This window comes from Glycine soja, chromosome 19 (genome assembly GCF_004193775.1).
Source record: "Glycine soja cultivar W05 chromosome 19, ASM419377v2, whole genome shotgun sequence".
Lineage (NCBI taxonomy): Eukaryota > Viridiplantae > Streptophyta > Magnoliopsida > Fabales > Fabaceae > Glycine > Glycine soja.
In genome coordinates, this window is record NC_041020.1 from 32,945,873 (window position 1) to 32,961,347 (window position 15,475).

General features: G+C 37.4%; 1 protein-coding gene across 1 annotated transcript; it reads right to left on the reverse strand.

Moving 5' to 3' along the window:
* Positions 1-12,501: 12,501 nt before the first annotated feature.
* On the reverse strand, positions 12,502-13,037 carry LOC114399456. The gene has a single exon (XM_028361653.1). The coding sequence runs from the start codon at positions 12,824-12,826 to the stop codon at positions 12,620-12,622; it is 207 nt and encodes a 68-aa protein (XP_028217454.1). The 5' UTR covers positions 12,827-13,037; the 3' UTR covers positions 12,502-12,619.
* Between the last annotated feature and the right edge of the window lie 2,438 nt (positions 13,038-15,475).

Genomic DNA, 15,475 nt, shown 5'->3' on the forward strand with positions numbered 1-15,475 from the left:
TGCTGATTTAGTTTTCACCGACGAAAGGATCGAAGTGGGTCTTAAAAGAGGCAAATTTGGTCATCCTGCTTTGATAAAAACTGGGGCAAATGAAGAGAATGAGAATAAGGGAGAAACCCATGTTGTGGCTGCCATTCCTATATGGCCAAATTTCCCACCAACCCAACAATGTCATTACTCAGCCAATAACAACCCATCTCCTTACCCACCACCCAGTTATCCACAAAGGCCATCCCTAAATCAAACCACAAGACCCACCTACCACACGACTAATGCTAAACACCACCTTTAGCACAAACCAAAACACCAACCAAGAAATGAGTTTTGCAGCGAAAAAAAAAACCTGTAGAATTCACCCCAATTCCGGTGTCCTATGCTGACTTGCTCCCATATCCCCTCGATAATGCAATGGTAGCCATAACCCCTGCTAGGTTTCCTCAACCTCCATTTTTCCGAGGATACAACTCGAACGCAACGTGTGCTTGTCATGGAGAAGCCCTGGGGCATTCCATTGAGCATTGTATGACCTCAAAGCGTAAGGTGCAAGGTCCAATTGATGCGGGCTGGCTGAAATTTGAGGAGAATCGCGTGTAAATCCTAACATTGACAAGCGACACCACACATGGGGCAATTTTGAGAGCTGTTGTTAGATGTCTCTAATGACTCATAAGGATTTTCAAGTTTATGCCACAGTTACAATGCTAAATAAATGGATAAATTTGACATCTTTGTCCCTCATCTTCTCGTAATTACATCTTTGCTTCCACTGGAATGTGGGTGCAAGCCATTGGTTTGTTTGCTCGAGCGACATGCGCTCCTGAGTGCTGACTTCCAAGACCGTTCAATCAGAAATAACTCGTCTTGCACATTGGTGGGGGTGTCGTAAAACAACGAGTAAAGTTCAAAACAAATAAGTTTCAAAATAAAAAAAAAAGTTCAAAAAGAAAAAGAAAAAAGCATTTGACTAACTGTGTTTCCAAAACGTTCATGTGACCTCATTTTATCATTCCGGAAAGTTTGTCTTTTTAGAGAGAAATGAGTTATCAAGAATAGGATGTGGGACAAATGGCCTCAGTTATCTTAAGAAGGGGGGTGAATTAAGATACAAAGACTATTCCCCAATTAAACTTTCACTCTTTCTTTTTGGATTAACAATGCACCCTTAACATGAATTACTCAAAAGACAATTCAAAATAAACTTCTTTAAAGCAAAAGATAAATAGCAATAAATAAAAGAAGTTTAAGGGAAGAGAGGAATGCAAACTTGATTTATACTGGTTCGGCCACTTCCCGTGCCTACGTCCAGTCCTCAAGTAACCCACTTGAGATTTTCCACTCTCTTTGTAAAACTCATTTTACAAAGTCTGAACCACACAGGGACAACCCTTCCCTTGTGTTCAGGAATCCTCTACAACAAGAGACGCACGATCTCTTGATCCCTTTTCATAAATAAGAAGAAGAGAAGAAGAAATCTCTCTTAAAAGAGATAGATTGTACAATGAAGATCAATCAAAATTCCTTATTGAATATGCAAGTGGTTGACCAAGGAATCTTTTTGAGAGGATAAAGACATTTCAGTTCAGAAAAACTCTTAATCTTTTGAGAGGATAAAGCTTTTGGGCAATGAAAACTCTCTTTAAATTCATGTTTCCAAGTCACCTTTGATGGCCATTCATAAAACATTTGAATAGATGTGACTCTTGGAAATTATTTTCTGAAAATCCCCTCTGGTAATCGATTACAAGACTTGTGTAAACGATTACAGGTTTTGAAATTTGAATTAAAACGTTCAATAACTGCTGGTAATCGGTTACCATCCATGTGTAATTGATTACACATTATATATTTTGAATTCAAATTTCTAGTGACTGTTATAAACATTTTCAGCTGCTGGTAATCGATTACTAGAGAGTAAATCTCAATTTAAAATGATTTAGATAAAATTCTTTGGCCAAACCTTTTGCTTTTTCAATTTGGAAACTCCTTCCTAGGATTCTAGAGATCAACTTGATCATATATCTTGATTTTCTTGGATTCTTGTCTTGAATAAACTTGAGAAGCACTTGATCCTTTAGCATCATCAAAACATCAAAATTTCTTGCTTCTACATAGGAGTCATTTGACTTAACCCGTCAACTGAAAAAAAATCCTTCAACTATTTCTCGTCCTTGAAAAATTCTTTTTGTGAGAATCAACCGCTTTTATTCTTTCTTCCTTGCTACAAGGTTATGAAGACAAAACAGAGATGGATACCTCAAACCCCTACACTGGGGCAATGAAGGGCATCATGCATGAACCTCAAGTAAACCTAGGGGCAGATTAGAAGTTCTCACCCAATAGGTTCCCAGCTACAAGGTCATGATGAAAGATAACAAATTAGTACCTCAAAGCCTTACACTGGGGCAATGAGGGGCACCGTGCATGAGCCTCAAGTAAACCTAGGGGCAGATTAGAAGTTCTCACCCAATAGGTTACAAGGTCATGACGAAAGATAACAAATTGGTACCTCAAAGCCTTACACTGGGGCAATAAGGGGCATCGTGCATGAGCCTCAAGTGAACATAGGGGCAGATCAAAAGTTCTCACCCGTCGATGTTTTTAAACACAAAAAAAGGGGGGGGGACAAACCCTGGAAAAACGTCAAACAGCTCCATTGCCGTCACTCCAAAATGGTCAAGTGACTAAATCAAACAGAACATACACTCTGAGGGAGTTCCCAGAAAGATTTACAAAAGATAGGATAAGGTTGCATGAATTATCACCTCTTTCAAAAGGACAGTCAATCTGTGTTTTCCAAAAAAAATTAAATCAAAATCAAAATCACAAAATAGGGAAAGAATGTCATGAACATTGTACAACTTTCCATTACATTGCATTGTTTCATTAGAAGTCTGCATTTATCGCATTTCAATACAAAGGTTGCATGCATCTGCATCCCTAAAAATCTTGTTAACTGCTTAGATTTCCTACATCTAATATCCAATCGTGTGGATTTGGGATGACCGACCCTCTCGATGAGTCGATCTCTTGCTTTCTCATAAGGGTGGACCCTTGGGTACTAGTACCCTCGTCTTCAGAGGGCTGCTCGCCCTCGCCTTCAGAGGGCTACACGTCCTTGCCTCCAGAGGACTACATGTCCTCACCTTTAGAGGACTACACTTCCTCGCCTTCAGAGGGCTACATGCCCTCACCCTCAAAGGACTACACGTCCTCACATTCAGAGGACTACGTGTCCTCGCCTTTAGAGGACTACACGTCCTCGCCTTCAGAGGACTACACGTCCTCGCCTTCAAAGGGTCACGTCCTCATCTTCAGAGGACTACATGTCCTCATCTTCAGAGGACTACACATCCTCACCTTCGGAGGGCTACACGCCCTCACCTTCAGAGGACTACAAGTCCTCACCCTTAGAGGACTAGACGTCCTCGCCTTTAGAGGGCGACACGCCCTCACCTTTAGAGGACTACACGTCCTCGCCATCATAGGACTACACTCCCTCGCCTTCAAAAGGTGGCACGTCCTAAACTTCAGAGGGCTGCACGCCCTTGCCTTTAGAGGGCTACGCGTTCTCACTCTCAGTGGGCTCCATATCCACACCTTAAGATAATTTAAGGTCCTCTGCCCTTAAATGCTTAACCGAGACTCGTGCTCCCAGTTACGGGGCCAGTAGTTTCCTTTTATCAGTTTCTGGGCCACCCCCTGATTCTGGAGGAGGGCCAACTATGCAAGTACAACCAGAGGAGGAGGCTATCGTGCAGCTACTATGCATACCGGGGCAAGATTTCACCCGTGTCGCTGCAAAGAGACAAGTGCGGATCGTGCGCACCAACATGATCACTCTTACACAGATATGTATGACATTGCTACTTAGCAACATTCTGCCCAGCGACCGTAATGCCGATCTCCCCCTGCGGAAGTATCAGTTGGTCTGTGCCGTCCCAACATAGGTAGGTATGCATTATTTCCAACTGTTTCTAATGCCATCTACCATTTGCAGGGGTCACACCCGCAAGACACCCAGTGGACCCGGAGAAGTCCAACAGGGCCTTGGGGTTTCCAGCTCTAGTTACGGGCCTTTGTCAGTCCTACAGGGTGCTCGTCCCCCCCAGCAAGGTCATGCCATCGTGACATAGGTAAGTATGCACTTCTCTCAACTGATTTCTGATGTCATCCACTATTTGCAGGGATCGTGCCCGCAAGACACCCAGTGGACCCGAAGAAGTCCAATAGGGTCCTAGGGTTTTCAGCTCTGATTACGAGCCTCTGTCAATTCTACGGAGTGCCTGTCGCCCCCAGCAAGGTCATCAGGCCCCACATTAACCGAACTTTCATCAAAAAGTACTGCGCCCCCAGGCAGGCGCAGGGCGAGACACCACAACAGCATTGGGATGGCCAGTTGCGGGCAACAAATGCACCGCCACCACCTCCAGAGCCCCTCAGCTCATCCACAAAAAGGTTAGAGTATTGCCTACGACACATGGCCGACCAATAGGCAACCAAGTCCAAAGCCAAAGGTAAGCAAAGTACTAGGTCCGTGACCGACAAGTCATCATGCATCCAGCTCAAGACGTTAAAGAAGCGCTACTAGGAGGCAACCTAGTAACTTTTAAATTTCTGCTTGTTATTTGATCACCTTTTGTTTCTCAAGTCATAGTAGGACACACCTAGTTGCTCATGATCCTAAGAATTTAAATAAAACAAGCACAAGCTCGGAAGGTGGTCATACCTCACAAAATATATATATATGTATGTTTAGGTAGAAAGATACCTTGGATATGCATGTATGTAACAAAAAATACTTCACAAAATATATATATGTATGTTTAGGTAGAAAGATACCTTGGATATGCATGTATGTAGCTAAAATACTTCACAAAACATATATATGTATGTTTAGGTAGAAAGATACCTTGGATATGCATGCATGTAGCAAAAATACTTCACAAAATATATATATGTATGTTTAGGTAGCAAGATACCTTGGATATGCATGTATATAGCAAAATATCTCACAAAACATATATATGTATGTTTAGGTAGCAAGATACCTTGGATATGCATGTATATAGCAAAATATCTCACAAAACATATATATTTATGTTTAGGTAGCAAGATACCTTGGATACGCATGTATATAGCAAAATACCTCACAAAAATATACATATGTTTAGGTAGAAAAATACCTCAGGGAAAAAGAAAAAGGAAAAAAAAGAGAAGAAGAGGATAATAAAAATAAGTTGTCTAGCTGAAAAACCAACGTACTTTTGAAAAGAGATGACTTCCAACTTTTCTTTGAAAAAACTTCACTGATCATAACCAGTTTTTGAAAAAATGTGTACACATTTAAAGGGTAAATGCTGTGAAAGTTTTTCCGAACACCCAAGATAGACTCGGATGAATGCACAAATTGATAAAATAACATATTTTGGAAACACAAGGTTGACAAAAATAGAGAAAATGAATTATGAGCCCTAGCATCACATGACCAAAAAAAATTTGACACTTGAGTGTCCACATAGGTGCATGCATGACTAGTTTTGCATAAAATTTCCAAATCATCATTGTTGCATTTGTGTCATGGAAATAATGTGGGACATCCCCTTTATCCCCGAACCGCTGGCCAAACCCTGACATATACCATGTCCAGCCGTTCTACAAGCCTTGAGCCAAAATCCCAACTTACCATAAACCTTGACCCAGGGTGAGAATGTCAATCCTTGCCCTCGTAAGAAAACAAAGAAAACAAAGTTCCCGATCAAATAATTGGAAGAAAGCAAAAAAAGAAGAAAGAAAATTCCCGATCAAAGATCGGAAGAGAAAAGAAGAAATATGCAAAAAGGTCTTAGAACCAGACAATGTCTGAACAATACAGATTTGTCACCAAGTAAACAAAAAAGAAAGGAAACCACGACCTAAAGTGGCCCTCTCCCTTTGATTACCAACCAAAATCCTGTGTGTCGGGGACTTGTTTGCCTCGCGCTAAACAAAAATAGAAAAGGAAAAGGCCAAAAACATTCAAAGCCAAAATTCCCACAAAAGAACACCATTCCCAAGAAAAATTCCTACTGATCCATGATCACACATGTAATCTTTGATTTGATAGGAAATGATTTGCAAGATCAGGTCATGGCATATCTATGGTTCGGAATTAGGACGAAACACTTACCTGTGTGAGATTAATACACTTTGAGTGATTTTCTTCTATTTTTGTTGAACCCAGTGTTTCCTCTAAATGGTCATTTAGAAACGAAATACTAAACATCCAAAATCACATTTGTGGTTATGAGAAGATTTCATTAGCATACTCCCCTTCCCCGGTAGACACACTGTTTTTCATCCGAAAAGCATATGTTGCTCTGATTAGTTGCAAGTTTTCTCTCTTTACTAAAGCATGTTCGCATTTTAGTGAAGAAAACATTGAGACTATTTTTAGTCTCACAAGTTATCCAGAACTACGTAGGTCTGAGTTCCTCATTAAGGATACGTAGGAGCAAGAGCCTCGCATTTGTCGGCCGCCCCACAATTTCTGTCATACTAACACTGGAGTCACGTGACATGCGGAGATACTCGAGTGGTTATCCGTTTAAACTTTCTTTTGCTATCTCTAAGACTCAAAGCATGATAGCACGCAGAGACTAACGTCGTCTTCTGCACCCTTTGTCAATCGCGGCCAACAAGCCCGTTAACACGCGGAGATTTACGTCATCTTCCGCGCAGACAATTTCTGTCATACTGACACTAGAGTCACGTGACATGCAGAGATACCCGAGTGGTTATCCGTTTAAACTTTCTTTTGCTATCTCTAAGACTCAAAGCATGATAGCACGTAGAGATTAACGTCGTCTTCTGCACCCTTTGTCAATCGCGGCCAACAAGCCCGTTGACATGCGAAGATTTACGTCATCCTCCACGCAGACAATTTCTGTCATACTGACACTAGAGTCACGTGACATGCGGAGATACCCGAGTGGTTATCCGTTTAAACTTTCTTTTGCTATCTCTAAGACTCAAAGCATGATAGCACGTAGAGACTAACGTCGTCTTCTGCACCCTTTGTCAATCGCGGCCAACAAGCCCGTTGACACGCGGAGATTTACGTCATCTTCCGCGCAGACAATTTCTGTCATACTGACACTGGAGTCACGTGACATGCGGAGATACCCGAGTGGTTATCCGTTTAAACTTTCTTTTGCTATCTCTAAGACTCAAAGCATAATAACACGCAGAGACTAACGCCGTCTTCTGCACCCTTTGTCGATCGCGGCCAACAAGCCCGTTGACACACAAAGATTTACGTCATCTTCCGTGCAGACAATTTTTGTCATACTGACACTGGAGTCACGTGACATGCGGAGATACCCGAGTGATTATCCGTTTAAACCTTTTTTTGCTATCTCTAAGACTCAAAGCATGATAGCACGCAGAGACTAACGTCATCTTCTGCACCTTTTGTCATTCAAGAACAACAAGTTGGGTGATAAAATGCGCATAGACGAATTCTGCGTCCTTTATCATTCAGGAAGAATAAGTTGGGTGGTAAACGCGCAGAGACAGATTCTGCGCCTTTTATCATTCAGGAGCAGCGAGTCAAGTGGTAAACGCGCATAGACGAATTCTACGCCCTTTGCCATTCAGATTTCGCAAATTGGGTGATAAACACGCAAAGACAAATTCTATGCCCTTTGGCATTCAGATTTCGCAAGTCGAGTGGTAAACGCGCAGAGACAAATTCTGCGCCCTTTATCATTCGGGAACAACAAGTTGGGTGGTAAACGCGCATAGACGATTTCTGTGCCCTTTATCATTCAGAAACAGCAAGTTGGGGGATAAACGCGCATAGACGAATTTTGCGCCCTTTATCATTCAAGAGCAGCAAGCTGAATGGATAAACGCGCATAGACGAATTTTGTGCCCTTTATCATTCAGGAGCAGCGAGTCGAGTGATAAACGCGCAGAGATAAATTATGCGCCCTTTGGCATTAAGATTTTGCAAGTCGAGTGGTAAACGTGCAGAGACAAATTCTGCGCCCTTTATCATTCGGGAACAACAAGTTGGGTGGTAAACGCGCATAGACGAATTCTGCGCCCTTTATTATTCTTAAAAAGCAAGTTGGGTGGTAAACGCATAAATACAAATTTTGCGCCCTTTGTCATTCAGATTTCACAAGTTGGGTGATAAACACGCAGAAACAAATTTTGTGCCCTTTGTCATTCAGATTTCGCAAGTTGGGTGATAAACGAGCAGAGACAAATTCTGCGCCCTTTATCATTCAGGAACAACAAATTGGGTGGTAAATGCGCATAGACGAATTCTGCGCCCTTTATCATTCAGAAACAACAAGTTGGGTGGTAAACGTGTAGATACAAATTCTGCGCCCTTTGTTATTTAGATTTCACAAGTTGGGTGATAAATGTGCAGAGACAAATTATGGTCATTCCGCGCACCTTTTCGCCATCCAGAGGCGATCGTGTCCGGTAGCACGCAGAGACAAATTATGGTCATTCTGTGTCTCGCCGCCCAGGCTCGATCATGTCCAACAAAACGCAGAGACAAATTATGGTTATTCTGTGTCTTGTATCAACCAAAAGGAACAAATTCGACAGTATCAGGATGATGTGTCGGTACTGATCATTTTCAAATTTTTGGAGGTTCTGCTGGCAGGGAGGTTCACTGGCCGAATGGTGTTTCACTTGAACGAAATTAGTGTCTTATCTTTACTTCCCTTTTATCTCCAATAAAAGACAAGTAAAGAGGGGCAACTGTTATACCCTAATTTCGTCCGGGGACCATCCGTTGTTGGGATGCGACCCTCGTTTGACCACTTCGAGGTATTTGGCACCCATCGTTAGGCAATTCGTGAAGTTCCGAGACATGTCGAAAATCAAAAGAAAAGCGTTGTAGCACAATCCGTGAAGTTCCGTGACATGCCGGAAATTAAAAGGAAGTGTTAGTGCGCAATCCGTAAAGTTTCGTAACGTTCCGGAAGGCAAAAAAGGGATGATTACGTAATCTGTAAGGTTCCACAACATTACGGAAATAAAACAAGTATCGTTACGAAATTCGTAAGTTTCCATAACTTTACGGAAAAAGAATCACCAAAAAAAGGCAGGGGTGTATTTAGTAAAAATGGGGGTTCAAATAGCAACCAGACCCACTTGGGCCTTCCAGGATGTTCCTCCAGAAGGCGGTTGCTTCTGGAGGAAGCAACCTAGCTCGCCTGGGCGAGCTGGGTGGCAAGCTCCTCCCCTATTTTCCTATAAATAGGGGGAGGAGTGAAGGAGAAAAATGTTCAGCCCTTCTGATATTTCGAGGTCACTTGAAATTAGTGAAAAAAATTATTTCCGTGAAGAAAATTAAAGCCGAGGCGCTTCCGTAACATTTCCGTGGGTGATTTCGCGAAGATTTTCAACCGTTCTTCGACGTCCTTTGTTCGTTCTTCGTCGTTCTTCGGTCTTCAATCGGTAAGTTCCCGAAATCGAACTTTTCAATTCATTCTATGTACCCTTAGTGGTCCTCATTTGTTTTCACGTGCTTTTATTTTCATTTCATTTACTTTCCGTACCCCCTTTTGACGTGCTTTAGTCATTTACTTAAGTCATTTTCTCCCCTAATCAAAAATAAAATAAATTTCCACCGATCATTTGAATTGTAACATCCGTTAATTTCTGTTAAAATGGAATCCGACCGTTCGGTCATGCCGTAACCACGTTGGAAACCAAAAAAGAGGTAAAATAATAATATAATAATAAAAAATATCTTTTAGTAAAATAAATCAAAAAAATCAATCGAACGTTTTTCTTTGGGATTTCTCTTTCTTAATTGAATTGACTAATAACCAAAGTGAAACTTAGGCTAAAATCAATTCATAAACCAAACTTTTGTCATCGCCTAAAAAAGCCATTTTCAAAGGTCCAACGCCTTGAAATGGTCTTTTCCGCTTTTATTGGTTAAATGTAGATTTCTAAAAAAGCCTAAAATCAATATGTAACTTTGTTACCTCTTTCAAAAATAAAGAAATCATTAATGGTCCAATGCCTTAATGTTTTCTCACTTTTCAAAAGAATCGAAAGATTGTCTAATGGTCCAACGCCTTAAATGACCTTTCGTTCAATAAAAACATATCTTACAAAAAAGGATAAAAAAGAATAACTTAACCAAAACGCTTTGTTCACAAAATAACTACGTAGGTCTGATTTTCTCATCACAATTGAGGAATACGTAGGAGCAAAGGGAAACGCCCTTGTCGACCACAAAAAGATAAAAACATAAAAGGCATAAAAAGACGTAAGAACGTAAAAAGGGAAAAGAATATAAATTGAAGTCATATTTGCACATTTGATTAAAGGCTGCCGTCTCTTGTGACGGACGCGTAGAGTGCTAATACCTTCCCCGTGCGTAAATACAACTCCTGAACCTTTCACTTAGAGTTCGTAGATCACGTTTTTTCCGGTTTTTCAGACGTTTTTCTCAAATAAACGTTGACGGCGACTCCACGCGTATTCCTTTCTTGGAACACGCACCCGCGAGTCTCGCGTCGCCCTCCCGCCGAAGGGTAGGTTGCGACAACATGCAAACACAATTTTAAATAAATAACACAATATAAATTTTAATAATATAAATTAATATGCAAACAAAATTTTTAACAATATATATATATCAAATTATTAAAAACTAATGTACCATATATATTTGAATAATAACTTAAAATGCCTAAAACAAATAAGAGAACACAAAAAATATTAACTACTTACCGAGTTTGACAAGAACAATATGGACGGGATAACACATAGCTCACAAGCTTTTTGCGACCACCAAACCATAACGTAACAACACCAATTATAAATTTAAATAAATAACACAATATATATTTTAATAACAGTAGAAACATTTACACAATATATATACCAAATTCATATAAACTAAGTAACATATATTTGAATAATAACTTAAAATACCTACAATATATATAACATCCAAACTTTATCATACCTAAAACTAAAAAAAATAAATTTAATTATGACCTACAGAAAAAATAGAACACAAAAATTTTAACTACATGCCAAATTTTAACTACGTACTATATATTTTAATAATATCTTAGAATATCTAAAAAAAATATTAACCTACAAACTAAGAAACGTACCACATATATATATATATAACGCAAATAATAAAATCAAATATTTAAAACACATAATATTAATATCTAAAAAAATATAGCATACAAACTTTATAATACCTAAAACTAAAACAAATAATTTAATTATCAAGTAACACAAAAAAAAATTAACACAACAAATATTAACTACTTACAAAATACCTAAAACTAAAATAAATAATTTAATTAAGAAGCAACATAAAATAAATTAACACAACAAATATTAACTACTTACAAAATTTGAGAAAGCAAGAGGAGAACCCACTTCAAACTTTTCACCACCAGCACAAGGTAACAACCACCAAGCCAAAGCGTAGCAAGCAGCAAGCAAAATTCACCAAGTTCCGTACAGCTTGTTTCCATTCATTCGTATAAGGGCGTTTTATAGGGGAGAAGGTTATTCCGCCACTCCCACTTGCAAACCCTTTCTGAAAAGTTTCTGCAAAACTTGCTTGCTACGTTCAGTCTGCTGCATGCATGCGTGCCATGTAGGCACCTTTATCGCCAGCAGCAATGACGACATACATTCAAAAGATAATCGCCAGCCATGTTAGTGACACCGCCCTGTACACTGCGCCCCTATTCTGTAACACCCTGAACCACTGCGCCCCTATTCTGCAACCTGCCCTAGACTCACCTAATTCGCTAGTGCTGCTGGCTACACCCACCTCCACGTCACGTGTTTTGCCAATGCCAATGGCGAAACACCTCCAAATCGCCAGTGCCAATGGCTACTCAGCTGTATCGCCAGCTTCACTGGCGCCATCCATTAAAAAACAGACCCCCCTCGTCAATAGTTTTAAAATAAACCCAGTTTGATAAAATGTTTGTAAAAGTGATCCTATTTGGTCAATTTGCCTAACTTGAATGCATTGTTGAGAATTGGTAGTTTGTTAGTTCCTACGAACCAAAACATTAAACATTACAGAAAAGAACCTAGGACTTGGGAATAAGCAATGTTCATTATTTTTCTTTTAGCCTCTATCAAGTTTTTTACTTATTTCTTCATACATTAGTTTCACATAATTTTTGTTCATCTAATCTTAACATAAAAATAATAATTCAGAGTAATTAATTTTGATGACAGACACAGAGAGGCAGAGAAAAGGAAGGAAAGGAATGGTATTGATTCAAATTATGTAAGGAAAAATCATATGAAAGTATAATACTATCACTGCCAGCTACATCTATTCCTTTTTCTTTTCAGCATAGTTGGTATTGATTAAAGACATCATGAGAAGCTCTTCATACTACTCTCTACTCCACTGCATAGTAATTACACTACACTTTTAAATAATAAACGACAAGCATATTACTCGTGAAAGTTTTAGTAGAAGACTGATCAAGTGGAAAATTCAAAAGAGCACATACATATTGATCAACAAGAGAAGGTTGTTACATGATCTACTTTAAAAGATAAAGCAACACATAAGTTTTCTTTAAATACCCTTTGCTGCTGCTTAAATATAAAGATGGATACTAAGAACAACGAAGAACAACATCAGAAACAGACCATAAATAACAGTGTGCACAAACATGGATGCAACAGTGGTCTTCATGTTCATAAACTGAAAGGGTGCATTCTTCCCCGGCAACTGAAAGATCATTCCCGGGCTCAAGAGCCAAAACAAAGCCGCAGCTATGAGAGGAGGAGCCCAATCGTTCATTGTAGCTAGAGATCGATTTCTAAGAATCACTCACAAAGCTTGAATGAAAGAAGAAGAACAAGAGCAAGTAGAATTAGATGCTAAGAGAAAGATCAAAATTAGTACTACTAAATTTTGAATGTTGCGTTCTTTCTATCCCTCAAAGGGAGGGAATTGGAATCCTATAAAGTTTGGCATAAAAATAATCAATCATTCACTTTAACATCTGTACTCTGCCCTCCTTTTTATCCGGGCCTCTTTGTGGCTTTTTCTGGATAAGAAAAGCATCGGTTTCTTTGGTAGTCAACAATCCCACAAGGCTAGTTCTAGAGAATGGGCCACAATATCAAGTAAGTGGATTAACTTTGTGTGATTATTTTAGTTTAACAAGAGTTCTTTAAGTTCATATTCTAGATATGCAACTTAAATACTTTGAAAAAAACTTTGTAATTCATAATAATTCTATCGAAATCAAATAAAATTATTTTTAGCAAAGGATAACTGTAGTGTAGTCTAGACAAAAAAGAAAGAGAAAGTAACTAACAGACAGAGGAATTCAGATATAATTGAGGGGGTACAGAAACATCTAGAATTGTTATTTTTTGCACCCGTATTTTTATAATTTGAGCTCCCTGCTTTTATGTTTTTAGTTGTAACCAATTTTTCTATTTTATTGATTAATTTTTTTTCCATATATTTTGTTCCTTTTCCTTTATTTGGTTGAACATTTCATTCTCTTCTAAATGATAAAATATGTTTGTTTAGTCCCTTTAAGTATTTTATGTTCAATTTTAGTTCCTTTAAAAAATATTGTCCATTTTTGCTCTCTTAAGTTTGACATGCATCACTTTTACTTTTCAAAATAATTTACAATTTTACATATTCTTTATGAAGGAAGGAAAAGTGATTAGATGAGCTTTAAGAACCAAAAGTATTACATTTTAAAATTGAGGAAAAATAACAAATAATTTTGTAGAAAGATTAAAACCAAATTTTAGAAGCACAAACATGCATATTTTATATTTTATTTATATATATATGATAATAAATAATATTTATTTTTTAACATATAATTTTCTCCCACTGATCCGGGTCTGAATCCGCCACTGGTTACTACAATAGAATGGAAATTAAAAATGGCATTTTTGTTCAATTGCAATAATAAACAAAGGCAGTAATTTGATAAAACTTATCATTGTCCATTTAGTGCCTGATGACAAGCCTGATATCTTTGTTGTCCCCCCTTTTATGCCATTATGCAAGGAAGTTGGATATAACAAAATTAAAAGAACATGAAAGAAAAAGAAGATACAAAAGCAGAATACAAATCAACCAACCACACATAAAAAAAACACACAGGGGCATGCGCTAAATGGATTTATTTCATTTTATTTTTAAAAGAAAAGAACTTTTCTTAGCCTTGGCACTCCCCTTTCTTTTGTTCTTTTTATTCTTTAGCTTTCCTCGTATGGTGGTAGCCGGTAAGAGTGGTCATGGATCAACAGTAATAAGGGGGGTATAATAAAAAAAAGTGTTTAATTTTGATATAGTAATCTCAATCAATTGGAAACTATATTAAAGGTATTTTTAAAGTAATTATTATAAAAATAAATAATCATATTGGATATGGCAATTTATTATTAACTGTGAGTGTGGGAAATTTTACATTACTCAATATGGATGTGATTTACTAGATAATATATGAGTTTGCAGGAAAGATTTGATTTCATTTTTGCATATATGTCGTTGAAAAGGAACAAAGGACTCTAAAAGCAACGGATCGATAATATAAATTGTTTTATACTATATAAAAATTAAAAGTATTTTATTTTATACAGACAAGGAAAAAAAAGTAATGTAAATTAATTGATTTAATGAAAAAAATTAGAGAAAAAAAATATTATATATAAATATATATTAAAAATATATTTTCAAGCATGTTCCCTTGAAGAGAAAAGTGACAGGAAAAATAATGACAATAAACGTACAAGTAAAGTGAGGGGAGAGTGTGATAAAAAAATATGAATGATAAATGTTAGGAATATATTCACTAATATGTTAGGAATATATTCTTCTAACAAAAAAGTGTGCAATAGTTGTACTTAGGTTAAAATTTAAGATTTCATATGTATAATATTTAAATCTCTCACCATTACGCATGTTTTAGTGAGTATTTAAACACATTTTTTTAACACACTATTTTAGTTAAAATTTATTAAAAATAATAAAATTTTATAAATTCCTAATTTTATTTAATTTATTAAAAAAAATAAAATTTTACAAATTCCTAATTTTATTTAATGATTTTTTCTTATAATTTTATAATTTTTAATATATCTTAACCAATAAAAAAATATTATATTAGAAAATAAAAAAGAATGTGTTAAAATGTGTTTAGTAACACTCATCAAAATAAATAATATAAGATGAACATGAAAATTAGAATTGTCAAAATAAATAACCTGATCCATAACCTGATCCATCTTATCATGCGTGAAAAATAGATCTTCAGATCGAATTGTATTTTATATGCATTCTAATTTTTATGATCCAACCTAATCATTTTGCCTGTGAAACTGATTCAAATTAATTTATTTTACTTTTTTTATCCAAATTTATATAAATTTAAAGAAAAAACGAAAAATCCAATCAGATCTGATTGAATTCTTA